The sequence below is a fragment of the Phaseolus vulgaris genome, chromosome 9 (genome assembly GCF_000499845.2).
Source record: "Phaseolus vulgaris cultivar G19833 chromosome 9, P. vulgaris v2.0, whole genome shotgun sequence".
NCBI lineage: Eukaryota > Viridiplantae > Streptophyta > Magnoliopsida > Fabales > Fabaceae > Phaseolus > Phaseolus vulgaris.
Genome location: NC_023751.2, coordinates 11,385,840 through 11,408,008, shown reverse-complemented (window position 1 = coordinate 11,408,008; position 22,169 = coordinate 11,385,840). Strand labels below are relative to the sequence as shown.

At 32.2% G+C, this 22,169-nt stretch overlaps 3 protein-coding genes across 3 annotated transcripts; 1 reads left to right on the top strand and 2 right to left on the bottom strand.

The window, feature by feature from the left end:
* Nucleotides 1-2,343: 2,343 nt before the first annotated feature.
* Nucleotides 2,344-5,444, bottom strand: LOC137821526 (uncharacterized). The gene is made up of 5 exons (XM_068626155.1): nt 4,950-5,444; nt 4,750-4,878; nt 4,489-4,653; nt 4,068-4,373; nt 2,344-2,796 (listed from the first exon to the last, which is right to left on the bottom strand). The coding sequence occupies exons 1-5, from the start codon at nt 5,205-5,207 to the stop codon at nt 2,656-2,658; spliced, it is 999 nt and encodes a 332-aa protein (XP_068482256.1). The 5' UTR covers nt 5,208-5,444; the 3' UTR covers nt 2,344-2,655.
* Nucleotides 5,445-6,385: 941 nt separating this feature from the next.
* Nucleotides 6,386-13,308, bottom strand: LOC137821522 (uncharacterized). Its single transcript, XM_068626149.1, has 8 exons — nt 13,007-13,308; nt 12,688-12,892; nt 11,382-11,439; nt 10,961-11,041; nt 10,834-10,866; nt 10,263-10,502; nt 10,028-10,169; nt 6,386-7,188 (listed from the first exon to the last, which is right to left on the bottom strand). Exons 2-8 carry the CDS (start codon nt 12,864-12,866, stop codon nt 6,704-6,706), a joined length of 1,218 nt encoding a protein of 405 aa, XP_068482250.1. The 5' UTR covers nt 12,867-12,892; nt 13,007-13,308; the 3' UTR covers nt 6,386-6,703.
* Nucleotides 13,309-17,227: 3,919 nt separating this feature from the next.
* LOC137821523 (uncharacterized) lies at nt 17,228-21,292 on the top strand. Its single transcript, XM_068626150.1, has 7 exons — nt 17,228-17,679; nt 17,766-17,854; nt 17,932-18,073; nt 19,792-19,881; nt 19,997-20,119; nt 20,373-20,635; nt 20,795-21,292. The coding sequence occupies exons 1-7, from the start codon at nt 17,541-17,543 to the stop codon at nt 20,903-20,905; spliced, it is 957 nt and encodes a 318-aa protein (XP_068482251.1). The 5' UTR covers nt 17,228-17,540; the 3' UTR covers nt 20,906-21,292.
* The last annotated feature ends 877 nt before the right edge of the window (nt 21,293-22,169 follow it).

Genomic DNA, 22,169 nt, shown 5'->3' with positions numbered 1-22,169 from the left:
TTTAATTTAAATGTTTCATGGGTTTCTGTTGATTTTTTATAATAATAAAAATATAATTAAAAATTAATTATTTAAATAAAATATTATTAAAATTATAAAAATACACATAAAAATAATTATAAAAACATCCTTTTTATTAATATTTATAATGTTATACCTATATAGTAGGAATATTTATATCTTATTTGGACATTTCATTAAGATATGTGAATATAGATATATTTTGTGAATATATATATATATATATATATATTTTATTTTTTTTATGTAGTTTAAAAGATATTTTTGAACAGTGCTGTCAAAACAAACTCATAAAGTTAAGAGAAGGCACATGAATGGTATTATATTTCTAATTCTTAAACATCTCCTTTTCGAAGCCACTTGGATTTTGGGCATGTGCAATGCACAGGCTCACACTTCCTTGCACTGAAATTAAACTTATTATTTTGATAGTGTCTTGTGGATCATAAAATTAATAAAATTGGTTGTATTGATAAAAATAAAAGCATAAAAAAAACACTTATAAAAAAGAAGCTCACTTATTAATTACTATAGATTGAATAAAATAAAATTTTATTAATTTTTTAATATATCTGTTGGGTCATGGATCTGGCCCGATGTTTGGTCATTTATGGATAGTTTCCCGACCTGTGTATCTAACATTATGAGGGAGCACAAGTCAAGGGATCTCAATCAATCAAACTTAATCATCATCAATGACTCAATTAAGACATAATCATGACTAAAGGTGAAAAGGTTACAATTTAATCTATATATACCTGATTATGCTCTACAGAAGGAAGGGATCATCTAAACATCTAATAAACAACACATAAAGTACTTTCAACTCTTATTTCATATTATACTCATTATATTTATGTTCTTACTGACTTGAGCGTCGGAGTGTCATCGGAGAAGGAGCCCTCTCTCGTTTCCAGAAGGCCTTGCTCATCTAGATTCTGACCGACCTTAAATTGGCTAGAACAATATTTATTCACCTTTTTAATCTTTTAATTTTTCCGTAGGTTTTAGTTATTAAATTTTGAAATTGTCACAATTTTAATTATATATTTTTTATCCAATTAAATTTTAGACCTATGCATTTTAAAAAATATTTAGTTAATTAAAATATAACATTAAAATAAATATATTCAAATAGAAAATTAAACTATAGGACTTACTAAAAAAATTGTAATATTTGAGTCCCTTAACAAGATAACTTAGGATTCAAATTCTGGCAAAATTACTTTGAATATGAAATAAATTTGTGTATCGAAAAGAAAATACTTAGCTTATATACATTTTATGTAAATTTAAAGTTTTTAATCATAACATAATAAAGTCATTTTTGTCATTTGGCGACTTAATTTTCTATCTTTTACTATCTTTCCCTTGAGTTATTTTGAATTAAAATCACTAATATTAAATTACTATTATTTTAAGTAGAAAATATTTTGAGATTTTAATTCGACAGTTTAATAATCACTTCTTCCCTAATCAATTATTTTGGTGTAAAATAAGTTATTGAGCTTCATTCTCCAATTTCAATCTATAACCAAACACCACAAGTGTCTAACCTATTTTCCAAAGATTTTCTGTTCGATTTCAACCATTATAATTTAATTTATCAGAAATTTTCGTGCCTCAAATCTTACTCCTTCTAACTAGTAAGAATAAGAAAATCAGAATGAATTATAGATAAAATCTAACTATTTTATTCGTAGTGCATTAATTATAACAATGGTCAGGCATGATATTGACTTCCAGTAAAAAAAAAACTCAAAAAGTTATGTTACAAGTACATTTATACTTACTTAAATTGATCTTTAAAGTATATTCTTAGGATTCTAGAATCTTAAAAATAATTACACCTTTTTGGAATGAACTTCTAGAGTCAGTTGAATAAGATTGAAACTTTCAAGTATTTAAAACATGAATATTCGTTATAAAAATTCTAAAAGTAATATTTCAGTAACATTACCCTAAAAATTTTATCTAACACTTAATGTTTCTTTTAAGGTTATTAAATCGTTAGTGTATTTGTGTATCCTTCTTGGGTACAAAGCAAAAAAGAAGAAGATAGAGTTAGCAACTTGCAGTTAATAAATCCTCATAATCTTTCCATAATATGGTCCAAAAAAACCAATAGCACCAAAAAATCTTACAAAAATTTAACTTTAAAGTCCTGACATAACTTCTCAAACATCTTTAACATACTCTTGATTACCAGAACAAAAATTTCTTCCCCAGATAAATAAAAGTATCATCTACACACTCCATTCAGTTAACCTTTACCTTTAATTTCAACTAATAATAATTGTATTTATATGTTAAAGTAAAGAATAAACAGAACCAAACTCGTGTTTATATTTCTATTGTATTTCCATTAATTTTAACAAGACTTCAAAACCCTAAAAAACGATGAAGTTAATTTACTAACTCATTGATGCACTAAGGGTGAAACAAACTCTCAGTAGCCATCACCATCAAATGATTAAATAACTACAAGGACAACAGAACTAAAAAAGGAATTACAAACATTGTAACATGGCATCGTGGCTTTATTTCTTTTTTGTCTTTTAGAATGATATAGGTAAGGTGCAGCCCAAAAGAGAATCATATGTATATGTGTTTAAAAAAGTGCAGGAATACTAGCTAATATTTTATCAAGTTCGAGTTCTTCAACCAGAGTAGTACCTCCGCAAGTCCTTCTTTCAACCTTCTTGGCCTATAGTCTAACTCACTTTTAGCTTTGTCGCAAGAATACTCCCACCGTTGTCTTAGAACATGTACTGTCTGCTCCAAGATTTGCACAACAAGAAGATCAAGGAATTCGGAATTATCAGTGTAAGAAAACATTTTTCTGTTTTGGTTAAGATTTCAGATTTGGAATTCTTGTTTTCAAACAAGCATTAAAAATTTGAAACAAAATTAAATTTCAAGTTTGAAATAAAAATCTAATCCAATAACTGAACAAGTCATAATTGATTTGGTTTGAATTTGAAGTAAATATAATTAATGATAGAACCACTTTAATTAGTTTGATTCTGAATGTTGGATTCATTAAGTAAATCCAACCTATTATTTGAACTAAAGTATCTTTATTCAATCTTTACCTCTACTAAAAATAAAAAATTGTATTACAATGTTTCATGTCTTTCTCCACCGTCAATTTTTCCAACTAAAAGAATAATCACAACGTAACATCGATTTTCCCTTTTCCATTATTTTAAAATAAGGATATAGTTAGAAAAAAAAAATCACTAGAGCTTGGATATAGTTAGAAAAAAGGCTAGCTTGACTCAATATCGACCTGGGCCAACTCGACTTGACATCAATCCAGGCCAGTTCGACTCGACAAAGGTCCGGGTGTGCTTGACTTGAAATCGGGTCAGCCCCGCTCGACTCGATATGGGTCCGGGACTGCTCGGTTAGACATCGGCTCGAGCCCACTCGGCTCGACATCGGCTAGATTGTCTTGGCTTAACTTGGATCGGGCCAAGTCAAAATTCATCCCAAGATGCAATTTGAATAATCCAAAAATGTATCCAATCTATATCTAATTCATATCCAATTAAATGGATTGGATTTAAAATCCAAAAATATGGATTTGGATTTGAAATAAATCAATTTAAATGGATTAAAACTAATATGGATATGGATAATTATGGATTGAATTTTGTAATTTGGATTTTTTTTTCATCTTAACTTCCACACCAAAAAAAAAACTCTAATTAGTTATCTTTAATATGTTTTATATTTTAAATTTTAACAAATATTATTTAATTTTTTAAAATCTGCTCAACTGATCTCCAAAAAGATATTCTTCTATTTTTTTGCTAAAGTTGTAGATAATGCTAGTGAATCTTACTTTAAATAAATTAAAGAAAACAATAAAAAGTAAAAATAAATAATGGTCTACATTTTTAATTTTTAATATGATACACACCATCTGTTTTAATAAATAAATAAACTTAATACTTATCATTTATTTGAGAGTATGCAAAGAAAATAAAAAAGATGAAATCCTTGGGAATTAATGTTTGGAAAGAGAAGAGAGAACTGACCGGTGGACTGATGAGAGGTAGTTTTCCAGTGATTCTAGAGAATAAAACTGAGAGCCACCCATATACTTCAATCACCCACAAAGGGATGCTAAACACTGGTTTTTTAGTATCAGTAATCGCAGCAGCCATATCAAAAACATGGTTGAACGACGCATTTTCCCCCGTTAATAGGTACCTACTCCCGACTTGTCCTTTCTTCATTGCTGAAATGTGCCCCTCCACAACATCCTCAACATGACTGAAAGAAAATTTATCGCTTCCATACCCTATGTAACCAGGCAATCGACCACTAAAGCGTTCAACTATCTATCATCAAATGAAACAAACCCAAATATTAAGCATTATGAATTTCATTTAAAAGTATATAAATAAATAGTCATTTAATCATATAGCTAACCAGAATTCAACAAAAATCATATACCATTCGTGCAACAACGTTTCCTGCAGTGACCTTGCCAGGCCCATAGATTACTCCAGGATACAGTAGCACTATTGGCACCCCCTCCGACGCAGCTTGCACCGCAATCTTGTCCGCAGCGACCTTTGATTTCTCATATTCCGTACAAAAATATTTCTCGTGATGGACCTGCAATTACAATTGGAATCAGAATCGGACTTCAGAGTATCAAAACGCCATAAATAAATGCACAAAACACAGCATCTAGAGGATTCTGAATTGCACTTGATTCTCGTCGGCAACGCCTCCGTCCGTTGGTCCGAGGGCGAAAAAAGACGACGTATACAGGAGTTTCTCCACCGTGCGAGTCTCCGTTATCGCCGCTAACACGTTTTTCAATCCTCCAACGTTGACCTAATGAAAATGAGGAAAGCGATTGAGAATTGCGGTTCGGTGATAGAGGAGCGAGAGTTGGGGGAACTTACGTTGAAGAATTTGGAGGGATCGGGAAGCCAGGGTTCGACGAGGGCGGCGAGGTGGAAGACGATGGTGCAGGAGGAGCAAGCGGCGAGGAGAGAGGCGTAGTTGGTGATGTCGCCATGGAAGATTTCAATATCCGGAGAAAGAGAAGAGATATCGCTAGTGGACCTAACAAGAACCCTCACGGAGTAACCTTGCCGGAGCAGCGCGTCACAGAGTCTTCCCCCGAGGAAACCGGATGCACCGGTCACCAATATCTTCATTGTTCCGGATTCAACCCCTGAAGAATTCCCTGCGCTCTTTCAACACTCTTTCTGCTTTCTTTGACTTGCCAAGAACTGAATTGGAAAAAATAAAATATGAAGGGAAATAAGATATTATTTCGTAGAGGGAGAAAGAAGAGTTTGTTCCAGCTCCTATCAGAAATTTGATTCCCCCACTGCTGTCTAGAAAAGGAGTGGATTTTTTTTATTCATAAATGGAATGAAAATTCGGCATATAATCAGTGATACTATTATTTCAATAGTTTCTACATATATGATTTTTCATTTTTTTTAATATAAATAAATAAATATTAAGTTTATGTTCATATCAATAATGTAATAATAAACTAATATTTTCTTTTCTATTTCTTAAAATTTAATAATTTTCATAACATAAGCCTTAAAAAATTTGTAAATAAAAAAGGGAATAACAATTTTATTTTTTAATGAACATAATTATTTGTTTAATGGAGATGGATCTAGAGCTGAGACTTACCTGCAAAATTTAATAAAGAGGAAGGCAAATATGGAGGATAATACACCTTGCTCAATACTTGCACGTATAAATATACAGTTATTTTATTAAAATATCCCTTATATTATTAATTATTAATTTAATTAATAAAATATAGTATTGAATCCCAAGTCAAGCTTTTAATTTGATGAATTTATACAGGACCAATGATAGAGAGATAACTTCAGAGATGATGAAATTTTATGTAGAAAAAATATAACATGAATTAAAAGATACAAATGTGGTAGTAGGTTATAGAAATTGCTTAAATTATAGAAATCTTATATTTTAGTAGTTGCTAATTAAAATTAATTTTTAGATATTTCTTGTACTTTCAACCAAAAATCAGTATGATGTATTTGTTTGATTTTTAGTTTATTAAATGTTGGAGCTTCAAATGTTTGAACTAGTGAGCATTCAAACTAGCATATATACTATAAACATAAAAACAAATCTCTCAATTTATATTATTGTCTGATTTATGTATTTTGCAATCACTAACATAGTACTATGAAGAGGTAGGATGAGGTCTGTAGGACAAGAATGATGGACATTAATACACAGCAATACATGACAAAACTTATTGATAGACAAAGAGATCGAGTAGCATTCCATTTATTCAACGACGTCAAACAACCTTGATTCTTAACGAACTCAGAAGCAGTGATTAGGACTACTTTCTTTATGAACAGAACTTAAGGTTACAATTACAGTTCCCACTATATTCTCTGTCAAACCATTTTTTTTTCCGTTGAAGTAGCTGTACAAATTACGTTAAAAAAAAAAAAGACAAGCTGCTTAATCACATTACTTAAGTCCACAGTGCTTAAAGAACAGCTAAGGTGGTAACTGTTAGTCCTTTTGGCTCATATTTCAGGTAATACTCTTTACATACTCTTTACATCTTTTGTGCCCATTACATATCCCCAAAAAATTTGAACCTTGAAGAAAACTCCACCTGAGGATTTGTCAGTCAACAATCTTACAACCTTGAACGCCGCATGCATTTTATAGGATTAAATGGAACATGCTTCCCTGTACCTGTTGATAAAGCATTCTTCGAATTTGACCTGATATCCCAATCCTCAACATTCTTAGGCACACAAACATCAAACAATATTTGGCTAAGAAGCCCATGTGCATTGATGCTCGGACGGCTTGGAAGATGAATGTACCCTCCCTTGCGTTCATCTGCTATGGTGCCAAGATCTTTGCCCACGTAATACTCCGTTGAACTAGAAGACAAACTATCACTTGGAGCAAGAGCAAAACCCTGGAAACTAGTTGAGGTTGTTGCTGCTTTCCTCGATTCTGAGAACGGATCTGTGATCTCATCTTTTGCTCCTTCTATACCCAGTTTCTCGTCTTCAACTTGTCTACTGCTTTTGCAACGATAAGTTGCAACTGCCTTGCCAAGGATCTCAGTGATAGCAGCTTTGTAATCAATTGGATGATGCCGAAGATGACCTGTGACATTCAATTCAAGTTCAATACTTTCATCCCTACTCTACAAACTCATTTTAAAATTTTACCCGGCAACTGGCACTGCACTAAAAATTAGTAGGTTCATCATTCCAATTTTACATAAATACCATGAAAAATTACCAATTTTTTCCTTTTGTACACACATTTAGCAAAACTAATTGCCTCTACCAGTTTTAATACGGGAAACAAACTCATTTATAATTTTAGTTTGCAGACTCAAGTGATTGGAACTTTGGGTGCAACCTAGCCCTGCAAACTCGTGTTGGAATGTAAAATGCAGATTTCATCTTAAGGTTAAAGAATTTACCTACTTTTCAAAGACTGCACATAAATGAATGTTGTTTCATCCAAGGCAGGCAAAAAACTAAAACTAAATAACGGATCAGCTAGCTGCATGCAGCGCAGCAGAAGGCTTGCAAAATGTTTACACCAAATTGCTTGATGCAGAAGGCATGTATTTACACCAAAAGAATCGCATATATTCTCATAATGAAATGGCATATATTCTCATAATGAATAGTCATCATGTTGACCATGGAACTAGCATTAACAAAGCTTTGATATAGTAACCAGTTACATCTTAAAGTACAATATCACAATAGGAGCTACAAGGTATTTGAAAGGCCAAGTGCTGAATTAGACCATTATAATTCTGAACTACTATGTGATTAGGAGGAAGTTAGTTTTACATTAATTTTGGATTAGACAATTATGGTTATGGTGTGAGTCGTATGATGTAATGCTGAATACAAATTACATGCAATACAACTATATACCTGTTGTCCCTAAGACAAAATGTATCCAACAGAGAACATTCTCCGTTCACAAACTGCAAATAATACACCTTCTGCTAATTACTAACCCTAATGTATAACTGTCATCTGTTATTTTCTAGAATCAAAGCAGTTTCTAGTCCTAACAATACAGAATAGCACATGCAGGATGCTATTTTATTTTTTATCACATGCAAACAACACATTAATAGTCGTATTGTAACCACCCATAATTGTGAACGTGACAGTTAACAGTACACTTTTATCCAAAAGTACACAGCTGCTCATGACAGTTATTATTGGTTCCCATAACCAGCGCCAGCTGAAAAATCAACCTTGCCTTGCCCCCAAGGCTGAGAGTAGGGAAGAGCTTCTTCTTATTCTCTTCCTCCACTTCAATAACATTACTTCTCCTTCATTTGGTGCTTCAGTGTCTTCAAAAAGCACCAAGGTTAACTGTTTTCCCTCTCATAGGTGTAAAAGACGGAATTTCTCTCCACCATATTGGAAACATAAACCTTTGGTTTTTCTCTCCGTAAGTGCCTGATAAGTTAAATAGTGCAGCTCCTTACTTTTTTCCACAAAATACCTTGATCTATCTCATTCTTCCTCCCTGTTGAGGTGGAAGAGGAAGTAAGGTCACTGTTTTGTGCAAAAATCTAAAGCCACTAAACCAGATTTGAAGACATTTCTCCCACTGCTATTCGGCTCAGCTGCAACAGTTACAGAAATTTGATCCTAATTTTGCCACCCTGTTCCATACTTTGAAGGCCATGCAATAATGTCTTGCTGCCAATTTAGACTGCAACTGTAACTGCTAGTCTCATGATGAATTTTGGCCATTTCAATATCTCTAGCCGATTGCATGCCGTGAAGGCAGGACGTGAGGCTAAAAGTACGGATCCTGCACTAAATATTTGGTTAAAGTCTTCTCATGAAATGGTAACCCAAATATTGCTTCCCAAGAAGCCTATTTCTCAATATACTCCTCTGTGTACATTCAACTTTGTTAATTCTCATATGGATTATCAAACCTTTTTTTATTTCTCCCAAGTGAAATTTCTTCACAAATTGAACCAGTGTATGGTTGATCGCACCATACTTGACCTGTCTGTTTCACTTTATTAACTGTCATATGGTACTCTTCCAAACCGTGGAGATTCAAATCTGACACTTGATCTATTGTTCCATCCTTATGATTGGAACTCTTAATTCTTCCAATGCCCTCTTCCTAAACAGCCTCAACATCCCACAGAGAAGCCTCTCTCCCATGTATCCCACCCTCTTATTCACTTGCATCACGTCATTTCACACTCTACCAATTTTTTCTAATCTATATGATCAGAGAATCATTATTAAATCATTAACTCAATAGTCTCCAAAGATCTCAGTTTTCACCTATATTGAAGGTTGGACTAAAATGATAAAACAGTAATTGATAAACCAATAAAATATAATGTATAACACAAATCACATACAATACAGCACCAAACTTGCTATCCCAGAGACAAAATCTCCAATAGAGAGTACCCTCTCTCAACAAAATGCATATAACGACACCTGCGTAATTTACATGCCCTGCTGCCAAATACACCCTAATAGATTACTACCACCATCAGTTATTTTTTATGAATAATTGTTATTCAAGGTATTTTTCAATTCTTATATAGAACATCTAAAGTAGGATAACTTATTTTCTATAACATATTATAATAACACAATACTGCTCCTAACTTCAACCCTTAACTGCCAACATCATGTTACAAGCGGTTCACATCAGACGGGTATAGAGTGATATATAGGCAATGACAGACTACAGGGCAATTAAGACATGAGATTGGTAATTCCAATGGTTTGAACGAGGAAACTTTTGTTAAGGAGAAACCCTCAGTTTGTTGATGTCTGTACTCAAGTTCGGCCAAAAGCCGAATTATTTCTATTTCATAATTCAATGTTTATTTCTTCAGTCCAACACTATATGTTTGTCAAGAATAAACTTAAAAATTCATTCATGTACCAGTATGCCAAAAATTAGTCTAAATACTGACCTACATGAGGAGAGGCACTCCATTTTAACAGTTTTACATCCCCACCAAGGTCCTTTAGTCTTTGGAAAAAATTTGAAACGACTTGAAAAGGAGCAAGATCATCATTTTCTGAACATAAAATGAGATACGGGACCTGCATATTCTGCAAAAATAACTATTTGGTAAGCAGATAACTCGAGAGACCTGAGAAAAGAAAAAAAAGTGTCAATTTGTTTACTGATTCTTAGCTACTTACAATGGTGGAGTAAAGTGTCTGCCAATATTCTGCTCGCTGTGATTCAAATCTACTGAGGAAAAGAGAATCAAGACCAGATGCTATGCCATTTGCAACCCACGAAGCAAATCTTGGTGGATGGGAGACTTTTAAAACAGTTGGGTGTAGAAGAAATCGAACACCCAAATCACTGGTAAAATCAACTGGACTGGAATCATAAATATAGCCAGAAATACACTCTCTAACTAGCTGGTAGTCATCCTGCGGCATGAAAATAAGTGGTGAAAAAAGTAAAAGATAAAAAAAAACTATTAGTAAGCATGTATTTGTGTGTGGGTGGGTGAACAGGAGACTTAAAATGATAAAAACTACTGTCCCCAATCATAAGTCCAAGTAACAAGAACTTGACCAAAATACTTGGTGAAAGGGAATATATGATCAATTACATCATGGAGCATAGAATGCAGGGTTTGATTCAATCTCATTTCACGAATTAAAATGTTTTGAAAAATTTAAGACAAGGATGAGTTTATCAATTATATAGTCTATGTAACTCAACCGTCCTCTGAACTGCAAATGGAAAGAAACATACCATGTTATGGGCTTCAGAACTGCCATTAATTATCTGGAAGACAAAAAACCAGAGTCATCAGACGTTAGAACTAAGAGATTGTATAGCATGTTGGTCAAAACATAAAAATCAGTCTAGAATAGAATACCTGAAGAATCTTGTACATACAAGCTTTGGCACCGCCTGAAAAGGATGCAAAAACAATGGGGCAATGCCTGATTTTCAGCACCTGTATGTTGAATAAAATGCAGTATTTTTAAGCTTGAAACCAATGGATTGACTTTTGACTAAATTAAAAAATATTACAAATTCAACTGTAGTTTAAAATTAAAAGAAAATAAATTTAATTGATTTCATACTCCTTTACAAAGGTTGTACACAATGAAGATGTAAAGGGACAAAACATGTTACAATAATGCTTTCTATCTAATCCAGACTCACTTTGTTGCAAATCTTAATCAAGATCATCCAAATGTAAACCACTTTAGAATAAATTAAAAAGGAAGCTTTCAGCTAACCTAAATTCATGCTGACTGACCAGAGAAAAAGAAGACTACAGTAAAACTTACCTCAACAAGTTCATTAAGAATATCAACAGCAAGAATTGTGGCTTTCTCAGGGAAGAACCTGCAAATAATAGCAATATTATAATCATCTTTTAGTATACATTGAGATTGAGATGTGCAAAGAACCAAAGTATCAATGGCACCATCTCTCATGAAAATTAATAAAATCGCAAGGCACCTGCAGATCATTTTACATAACGACTAAACCTTTGACTTTCAGTAAAATAATTTCCGCAACTTAACATTAGTTTATCACGCCCCTAGTAAACCCATTAAAGAAGAGATTTGAATGTTGGAAGATTAACCACCCTTTTAAATAATTAAAGAAAAAAATGAAACAAAGTTTGCACACGTCCAATAAAAAAGAAAAACAACTAAAATGCAAATAAACAGCTACAACTTTGACCATGTGATTTGTCAAACAAAAGCTGTGGTTTTAGCATAACAATCAGCTCAATCAAACATTCAACAATTGCAATAAAAACCCCTTCCATATAAAGACACGGCATAACTCCAGCTCATTACGTGTGGTGGTCCCATCAGCAACCAAAAAGCAGCTACACTGGACAGAAGGAACCCCCTCTCCCCCACGTTATATTTTTCTAAAGCATAAATGTTGATCAGGCTTGAAGTTTCAACTATACGAGTAAACCTTATGGCCAGGTACTAATAGTTCACAACAGTAATGCTTATCTGGGAAAATCTCATTCCTCTTCTGCTTTGAAAACATTTGTCTTGAAATGCTCACTTGGCATCCCCACTATTGTATAATAAGGTTTTAGTGGCGCCAATTCCTGCTTTATAATTTAGTTTTGGAGCTGTTACTACCTCGCCGATACCGTTTGCACTATGTATCCTCTTGCCGCCATTGCTCTTTAGTCCCTAATCCCATCTATGCTAAGACAGCAAGACACAGTATGTTTGGTGGAAGAGGGTAATTAATTAGTCATTCATGAGTGGTTTTCTTACTAAGTGGGGAGATATTTTAAAGGGTGGAATTCGTATCCATTACTTGACACAATTGAACAAGAAATAGGTGAGTTTGGCCGTGACAAAGCCTTCCTTCTTCGATTTGACTTCTCTAAAGTACATTTTAGAGGCTAAACTGTGGAGTAATAGATGAAATTGTGACAAAATATTTACACAAGGATAACAAAAGTGGATAGAAAAGCTATCACCACATGCTTCAGGAATCAAATCCTGTCTTCTCACAACTCTGTGATCATTTATGAATGTTTGTGACTAGAACGATGATTAGCATATAACATAATTGAGGGGCATCCAATAGCGAATTAAGTTTAGAACTCACATATTCAGAAATTGAGAATGGCAAACGAGTGAATTCCATCCCACAGAGGAGTAGAGGTCCACGTATTTCATCAAGTGCTTCTCCTCGCTTGACATCCATGCAAACACCACAACTATCCCATCAGCTTTCTCAGAAGCCACCTTTCTCCCCCAGTAATATCTACCACCAAATCCCCACATTCTTCTTCTTCTTCTTCTTCTTAATCCTACCATGGCAAAAGCCACAGAGCTCCCAACATTCAATTTCCAGAGAACTAACTAAATGGAGAAACTCAATTCCAAATTTGCACAAAATCAAAGAAGAAATAGAAAAGGTTTACTTGAGAATAAGACAGGCAGGCGCAATTCAAGCTTTCTCTTAGTTTACGACAATATGGCGCGGGAAAAACAAAACCGTTGTTGGAACTTGGAAAAAGCGAAGTAAGGTTGTCTCAAGCAGAGGTAAGTGGTGTTGTGTGCTTGAGCTCACGCTCCTCCTTCGAAGATCGCAACACAGAAGAAGAACATTTTCTATTGGTAATTGCTTCACCCACTTTTCTTATTAGGTCTGTAGCCTTGTCCACAACTCGTGGCATAGAAAACGGGATTTGGAATTCACTCATAAAGTCAGAAACCTTCACCACAGATATTATCAACACAATTATTATTATTATTTAAATTTGTCTTTACTGACTAAGTTTAAAATTAATTTTATAATTTTAAATAACCTATGTTAGTCTATTTATAGATACAAACAACTATTAATCTCATATAAAAAAGTCTCTAATAATATTTCAATAAAAAAACAAAAATACAATATTTGTGTGAACACGTTTTAGAAGATTTGGGATTGCTTACCACTTACACTTCACAACAGCGTCTAGAATCAATTATTCAATGTAATCAGCATGTTAGAATCGGTAAAAGAACAAGTATTTTATTTCATAAATTGTTTAAAATATATATTTATGATTCAGCAATCTAATCTTCATCTTATGAATGTATTCTCGTGTTTAAATTCAATTCATATCATTTCAAAACCTAACTTTAAAATTTATTAATTTTTGTATATATTGTTTATCATTGATTAAAATGTATTAAATGTCTTTAAATTGTAAATAAAATTCCTTGAATGAACTTCGTACTCGCTTAGCTTTATAGATGATAATAAATTTTAATTGACAATGTAAAAATGTTTTAAAAAGTATATCAAACTATGGATTCCTAATACTCACCACATTGCTTGTCCCGTATTGCCTCAACCCATAAAATAATTTTGAGTAATATTTTTATATATTTGCTTTTTTGGATTTGTTGAGTAGGAGATGAGGAAACTTGAAGATAAATACGAGTAGAGTTTGATGATGGTTGTCCTTATCCCTCCAACGTTACCTTTCTCTTCATTCCAAGGGTTAGGTTTTTTATTTATCTCTCAATTAACAATGTTTTGCATGTTTTACGTCCTTTTCTACTTTCTCAATGACGTAGTTGTTATTACATGCATGATTTTTTTTTATAAATTTCTTTTTGTACCGGTTGATATAGGATGAGAGTTGGAAATCTTACCTCGTGTTTGCTTCTATGGATGTACTGTTTACAGGCAAAGAAGTGAGGGGTTATTAGTTATTTGGATCTATGGTTGTGTGAGGAAGAGAGGAAGAGGATATACCTGTGAACAGTAGATATTCTCTCCTCTTAAAATGAAGAAATGTAGAGGGAAAGCCATGTCAGCATCCCTTATTTTCAAATTTGCACTCATTTAAATATGTCATAGTGCTTCATTTGAATGTATTAGTATTTAAATTTTTTATTGTACGATGTTTAATATATATATATATATGTAATATTTAAAATAAAGAAACAATTCATCATAAGTTTTAAGGAAGTTTTAAGTTTGTTTATTATTTTATAAAATATAAATTATGTAAATAATGATAAACCAGTGTAAAAAAAATATAGTTAAATAAAATCTTCTATTTATATATTAGTTATTAGAGTAAATCAGGTTATACCTATTTTTCAAGTTCTAATAAGATATTTTATTAAATGTGGTTGGATTTAGTTTTGTTTAAAGAAAAGAATATACTATATCTAATTAACATTAAAAATATTACTTGGGTTGGATCATGAGCATCACCAATACTAAAGACTTTTCATTTTATTTTATCCTTATTTTTTATTATATTTTTTTATGAAATCCTTTTCTATGGTTAATTAAGGTATATTTTTATTGTTGTAGTATTTTTTAGATTGCTTTATTGTGAGGTTTTTTAATATTAAAAATTAGTAACTTTCTATTTATATAAAATGTGATTTATTTTTTAATTTTATAGTATATGTTTAATATTTAAAGAAATTATTTGAAGTTATGTTTTTATTTAATTTGTTGTTGTGTTTATATTAATATATTTCTATGTATAGTTATTATGTTTATGAGTTATAGTTTATTTATTATAATTTTTTATGATTTTTTTTATATTTTTAATTACGTTATATGTTTTTTTAATATTTTTTATTTTTCATTACTACAGGGTTTTTAATTTTAAAAAATAATATTTTTTATTTATATAAGATTTGATTTATTTTTCAATTTTATAGCACATATTAAATTATTTGAAATTTTGTTTTTATTTAATTTGTTGAATACAATTTTTTTTCTAATTATAATTTTTATATTATACATATTTACATTTAACATATTTTTTTATAATTTTTAAATATACGAAATATGTGAAAGTTGTTTATTTAAAAAAAAAACAACTCATTTTATTATTAGTTTTTTTAATAGACAAGGGTAACTCTGTAAAGTAACATTTCACACCTTTAAAAAAAATTAAAATTCTCTCACAACCATCACATCACTCACAAATTCCTATAAACTTTTCTCACATATTCACCCTAACATACCCCAATCCAAACACCCTCACTTTCTTCACACTTTCCTCACACATCCACTATTTCAAATCCTCACAGATCCTCTCCCTAATCCAAACAGAGCCTTAGTGTTCAATTTGTACCTACAAACATTATCAAATCTATTAAACAACAATGGATTTGCAAGCAAAAAAAGTGATTAAGCATTAGGTGATATAATATGGTCTAATAATAACGAGTCTATAATAATTATATAAATAGTTACGAGTTTCAAGAAAAATGTACATGATTATCGCTCATTAATTACACTGAGTACCAAATACCGATAATTGACTTGAGCGTAAGAGTACCCTTTGTAGGTACCATTCCGATTGAAAGTTTACGAAAGAAGGAAAAGCCGTGAAGAAAGAGTGGTGAGAGTGATTAAAGGAGAGACACTTGTTTAATAAACTAAAGAAAAGAAGAAAAATGTTTGACAGATAAAAAAAATAATAATAATTATCTCCATCTCTCTCACTAAGAGAACATTTTCTTTCTTACAAAATTGCATATGCATGATTAAAGTTACAACCCGATTTTTCTTTTGATGACCAAGTATATAATTTTCGTATTTGTAAGGATATTAGATAAATCTGTTTATGCACGAGTTATAGGATTAAAACCTTACAAACACAAAGAGAGTGTATAAAATATATAGGCTAGTGTACAAGCTTGCAAATCCATAAAATAAAAAACTACGGAGTTGCATAATATTGGTAACATCATCCTTCAAATTGAATTAAAAACAATCATAACTTATCTTCAATTCAAATAAAAGGGAAACCAGATACAGATTTAGAAAAACCACAACTTTAAATATTTTGACTTTGATTGCAGACATGGAGGTACATAAAGAAATTGTCAGGCCCAGTTGTAACTACTACGTAAAGAGAAATGAGAAATGATAGTTTGAGAATTATGTATAACTTTGATATGATTGATTTAAATATAATTATATATAATAAAAAATAAATTTATAATTAAATGATATAAAAAATATTAAAATAATAGTATTAAAGATTGTACTGTTATTATATAAAAAAAAAAGTAGCATTACCTACCTAAAACATAACCCGTTAAAGGAAGTTAATGGCTAAATCAAATAGCAAATAAGTTTCTATATAATATTACAAATTTAACTCAATGGATAATGACAACAATTAACAAGGAAAAGGGATTATTAGGCTTTATTGATAAAAAAGTTTGTCAGAAATATTATTTTTCTTCTTTAGTTTATTTTCTTTCATTTTTGTTATAAATTATATTTTTGTGATTTTTATGGATATTATTTGATGATTTTTTGTTTCTTTGTTTGATATTTTGTTGTTGATTAACTGGTTATAAAAAATCAAATAATACAAAGTATCTGTTCCTATATAACAAGGTTTTTCAATCTAACTAATAAAAACGTTATATACTTTTTTCAATTAATTATTTATTAATTTTTTTTTCAAAATAGAAGTAAAGTAACTGAAATAGAAATATATTAACTTCGAAAATTTAAAAAATATAAATAAAAAAAATCAATTTTCCTTAAAAACTTATTATATAATACATAGGGAAATAGAATTTAATTTGAAAAGAAGGCGCACGTTAGTAAAAAAATGTTGTGCGTAGTTTAGCAGGACCACCATCAAAAATCGCGGAATCACCGAAATGATTAGGTGTTCCGTCTAATTCCCAACTCATCCAACCACCTCAGACAAAAAGCGTACTATGGCTTAGGTATCAGAGAGATCACCGCCGAACAATAGAGAACCCAAAATCCCAAAATTTTTAAAATAAAATTCAACAAATTCTCCGTCCAATAACAAAAGCAAATCGCTAATTGGTGGCGCAGGCTTGTCACTTGAGGTTTTGTTCGATTCTTCGATCTCAGATTAAAGTAGTTGGAGAAGGCTTTTCCCCATAAAAAGGAGGAAGTTTGCAATGGTGGGATGAAGAAGAGAGGGAGAGAGGAATATGGCGAGAGGGAAGTGGGTCTTTTCCTACAAGAAAACCACTCTCTTAGTTTGCTTCTTCAACATTGCCGTTGCTCTCTACGTTCTTCGCTCTCTTTATGCTTCTCTTTATATATATTCCGGTAACGTTTCCCGCAACGGTAAGTTACTTCCAGCGATTTTTCTTCCTTTTAGCAATAGTGGAAGCGGTTGCTGCATGGGTTTTGATTATTGTGTCTTTTTGCAGTTGCTTTGTATAACCCAGATCAGATTCGGAAAATGGAAGAGTCAATGCAAATCCGCAGGGAATTTAAACCCGTGGAGTTAATTAAGTGGGTAAGAAGGTTGAACCCTTTATCTGCTTCCATTTTACGCTAGCTGAAGTTAACGTTGTGAAATCGTTGTGCAAAAAGGTGAAGGCTTTAGAGGGGGAGTTTTCGAGTGAAACTGTGGCGGTTGAGTTGCCCAAGCATTTGAAACAGAACATAATTGATGAGATCTTGCAGAGACTAAGGGGCTTGAATTCCAGTAGCACAGATATTGCCAAGGAACGAGGTGAGTGTATGCTTATAAATTTTTTGGATACGAATCCTTTTTTTTCTACATCTGTAAGTATAAACATTGTTGAGCATAAAGCATTTTTCGTATTGAATTGATAACACTTGTTATTAAGTATCGTGTTTATATTCTTGCTAAGCTGACATGAGATAGGATTTGCACTCTAATTTCTTGTTGCCTGAGGCTGTCTTACTACAACTCTGGCATTTGGCTTTTCAGTTATGAATTGCGTTTTCAATCTCCTTACTGAACTTTTTAGTTTTTGCAATCAATTGCCAGTCTCCTGTGCTCACTTCGTTATTACGACATTACTGCACCAACTGCTGGTCTTATAGCTGTATCTTACTTTTCATTCTAAGGAGTTGGATGAAAAATAAGGAATTGCATTGAAGTTCTTGTTTTTTTACTGTTAACCTAGATCAGTCCTTCTCATGCACTCCTCTTTTGCAATAGTAAGTCCTATGCTAAGTTATAATTGTGGTAATCTATGAGAATGAAGATTCTATTATAACTTTAGATATGAAAAGGAAGGAACATGAAAAAATTCCATATTTAGTTTTAGCTGGGGGATCTCTTTATAGTGATGTGAAACTTAACACTCCTTCATCATGTTGGAATTCAAGTATGAGATAAAATCTCACATTATGTGGAAATTGGCAAATTGAGTAACCTATAAGCAAGAAAAACTGAAACTTATAACATTAATGTTTTGGATTGAAGTGATGTCAAATTCTTTTGTTGTGTTGGCTCGTGTTCTCTCTCAAATTGCCCAACAAGTGGTATCAGAGCCAATGGTTCATCTTGATAACTGACTCAAATGAGTACTATATCACACTTGAGGGGTAAATTGTTGGAGTTTAAATAGAGTTGAAGTCTCGCATTGTGTAGAAATGGACAAGTTGAATAACATAAATTAAAAAGACCCACAAACTTATAGTATTGAGGTTGAGTTGAAGGTGATGCCAAGTTCTCATGTTATTAGCTCGTGGCTTATTGGTGAAGATCTCTTTGTTGTTTTCTCCCTTCTATTTGAATATGATTTTTACTAATCCAATTGATACGTCATCAGTATACAATGTTTGTGTTAATCTTTCTAAAATTTAAGCAACAATAAGAATATAATTAAATGCTTCTTGTTTTATATATTTTGGTAGTGTATCATTAATTTTGACGCATGTTACTCAGGTATAATTTTGTTTTAAATAAATTTAAGATTTTGTAAATAAGTCCATTATTCTAGAAACTTTCAATACAATAGTTTTATACTCTCTTTTCTCTTTGTTCTGTACTTTTTCCACTTCTGATGACTGGATCTCCCCGATATAGAAATCTTGAAAAGCTTTGCAATGTGTTTGATCTTGGAGCCCATCCTCCAATTTAATTGTCTTTTTAAGTAAAAATAAGGCATTGTGAAGATAAAGGAGATTTGTGAAGTAACGTAGCATGTAAATTTATGTTGTGAAGATTTGTGTATAATCATTCATTTCATAATGTATCCAAAGGGATGTGGGCAGCTGAGGAAAAAGGTTCATTCTAAGAATGACGAGTCTATTCCTCCTGTTTAATGAATTATAAGCTACTCTGTTTTGGACATTAAGTTTGGTGGTGTTATGTAAATGAAAAGTTTAAAGAATTTGGAAGTAATCTTTGTCCTAATTCATTTGTAACACAACTCATATATGCATTTTGGTGATATTACATTTTCATCAATACAGAAGTAGTTGAGAATTGGCGCAAGGGAAAACTGGAAGAAGTCAAGTTGGCTCTTGTGAATTCCAATTCAACCATCCCTCACGAAGAAGCTGGTATGAAAATTGATTTTCTATTGTGGAACTTTTAAGATATTGTTCTTTGCAATTTGGTAATGGATGCTTTACAAATCTTTGACACCTTGTTCATAATGTTATTTCAACTTCCTAGGTATACTAGTAAGAGCCCTGGAGTCTGATTGGGCTTTGTTTTGTGAAGAAATTGGCCTTTGGATACCTGCTCAAGTTGCCAATGAAGAACATGATGACAAACCTGAGGGTGAAGAGGAGTTTGGTAATATCAGTCGTACTATCCATTTTTTTTCCTATTGTAGTCTTCTTTATATGCATTGCCTGCATTTGGTTTTTAGAAAATTCATCACTTGAGTGGTTTTTAGGAATCAATTAACAGAGCATGTTCCATGATAGAATCTGGTGGTGTGCACACACACACACACACACACACACACACACACACATATATATATATATATATATTTCTTGCACAGATTTATTCTTTGGACTTACCAAGTATACATTCTCTCCAGAGGAGGAGGTTCTTCCTGGCAGGCCCCTTTCACCTGAGTGCCATGCCGAACTTCATACAGATTATGATGGTTCTGCAGTAAGATGGGGTCTTACACACCACAAGGATAGTGCAGCTGATTGCTGTCAAGCTTGCTTGGATCATGCTAAACATGCCAAAGAAGGTGACAAGAAATGCAATATCTGGGTTTATTGCCCATCTGAGTTTGGGTGTCATTCTCCAGATATTTACCAGCACAAACATCAGGAATGTTGGCTGAAATATGTAAGTTCTACCCTATTCTAGCTGTTGATACTTTTATTATCTGATTTAGGAAAATACTATTGAGTTTTCATATATTGTCTGGTTTAAAATATTTCCTTTTGATCCTTTATTTGCCCTCCTCACCTGGCTAATGTACTCTAATTTATTATTTGGATCCAGGCTGAGAAACCTCGATTAAATTTTAAGGATAAGTACCCTGAATGGTATCGAAATTCACACCCTTCTGCACCGGTGATCGTTCCATGGGTCTCTGGTATTACTAGTTCATGAGTCCAATAACCAAACACCAAATGTAACGTTATCAACCAGAGCTACCGTCAGAAGAGCTCAAACATGATCGTGTATTATATACCACTATTCTTCAACATGTTTTTTTTTGTGTAGGAAATGAACTGGGGAACAAAGAATTTTCCCAATGGTCATTTAGGACTTGGTTTTGGTCAAAATGCGGTTTTTGACAGACTCGCCTGAGTGCCAAAGGTTTTCCACGAAGATCGGGTCTAAAACACTGAGGAAAGGTGACTTTTAACCGATGAGGAAGTTGTTTTGTTGTAAGCCATCTAATAACATTATTCATTGTGTCTGTGGGACTTCGGAATCATACTCACAGTATCATTCTTGTTCCTCCCGTGTTGATTCATCAAACTGTTCTCTCCACTTCCCTTCCTTTCTAGTCATCGTCATCATACTTTCATTTATACGTGTACGATAAAATGTATATGTATATCACATGTAGTCGTAGTCATTATATATTACCCACTTTGTTTTCTCAACTCAATAAGATTAAAATACTACCAAACACAAGAGGTAATTAATAACTGATTACTTGTTTCATTTAAGTTATATTCTCTAAAAGGAAAATGCTTTGTTATATTTATACCACCCCGCTTATATCCGTCAAAATGGGTTAGGATTGGAGCTAAAGTTTGTCATGTTACCTTAGTTTAAATCTATATACTTCTAGTTCATCGGGAGTTAAATGTGGTCCTTAAGTCTACCATATTCGTTTATTTTCCCTACTTGGGTTTAGTGTGCAACTTAAGCTGCTTAGGCTTAACTGTTCAACAACCACTGTGGCTTTAACTAACATAGTGTTATACATTAAATTTTGCCGATCAAGAACACAAATTCAACATTTAGAAAACAAACTACGAATGTAATTAAGTCTTATATTTCTCATTTATTAAAATATATACAATTTAAACCTGTATAATTTTAGTTGATTATACAATTTACTATTTTGAAAGGGGATTACTTACCTATGTGTGTCCAAGATTAGTCATTATCTCTCACGATGAATAATAACGACTTAGACTTAGTCATTATCTTATGTTTGTCAGATACACTTTTTACTTATCTCACTGTTTTTAGTTTAATGTTTCTCAAACGTAACACAATGAAAAGAAATATTTAAATGGTGAGAAAAGAAACTACCAATTAAGCACTCTAAGCATAATTATCAGAAAGTGGTCTATAAAAATAAGGTAGAATCAGATAAAACTTGTGGACAAAGTAAAGAACTAATCCTATCATT

Bases quoted from the DNA above. Each gene is read 5' to 3' on its own strand.
- LOC137821526 (XM_068626155.1), bottom strand. From the start codon at position 5,207: ATGAAGATATTGGTGACCGGTGCATCCGGTTTCCTCGGGGGAAGACTC. The intron at 4,374-4,488 runs GTATATGATTTT...ATTTGATGATAG, and splicing joins GAAACGTTGTTGCACGAATG to ATAGTTGAACGCTTTAGTGG. The intron at 2,797-4,067 runs GTCAGTTCTCTC...ATCTTGGAGCAG, and splicing joins TACCTCTCATCAGTCCACCG to ACAGTACATGTTCTAAGACA.
- LOC137821523 (XM_068626150.1), top strand. From the start codon at position 17,541: ATGGCGAGAGGGAAGTGGGTCTTTTCCTACAAGAAAACCACTCTCTTA. The intron at 19,882-19,996 runs GTATGAAAATTG...TCAACTTCCTAG, and splicing joins CATCCCTCACGAAGAAGCTG to GTATACTAGTAAGAGCCCTG. The intron at 20,636-20,794 runs GTAAGTTCTACC...ATTTGGATCCAG, and splicing joins AGGAATGTTGGCTGAAATAT to GCTGAGAAACCTCGATTAAA.
- LOC137821522 (XM_068626149.1), bottom strand. From the start codon at position 12,866: ATGTGGGGATTTGGTGGTAGATATTACTGGGGGAGAAAGGTGGCTTCT. The intron at 10,867-10,960 runs GTATTCTATTCT...TTTGTCTTCCAG, and splicing joins GTATGTACAAGATTCTTCAG to ATAATTAATGGCAGTTCTGA. The intron at 7,189-10,027 runs GTCAGTATTTAG...TGAATGTCACAG, and splicing joins GAGTGCCTCTCCTCATGTAG to GTCATCTTCGGCATCATCCA.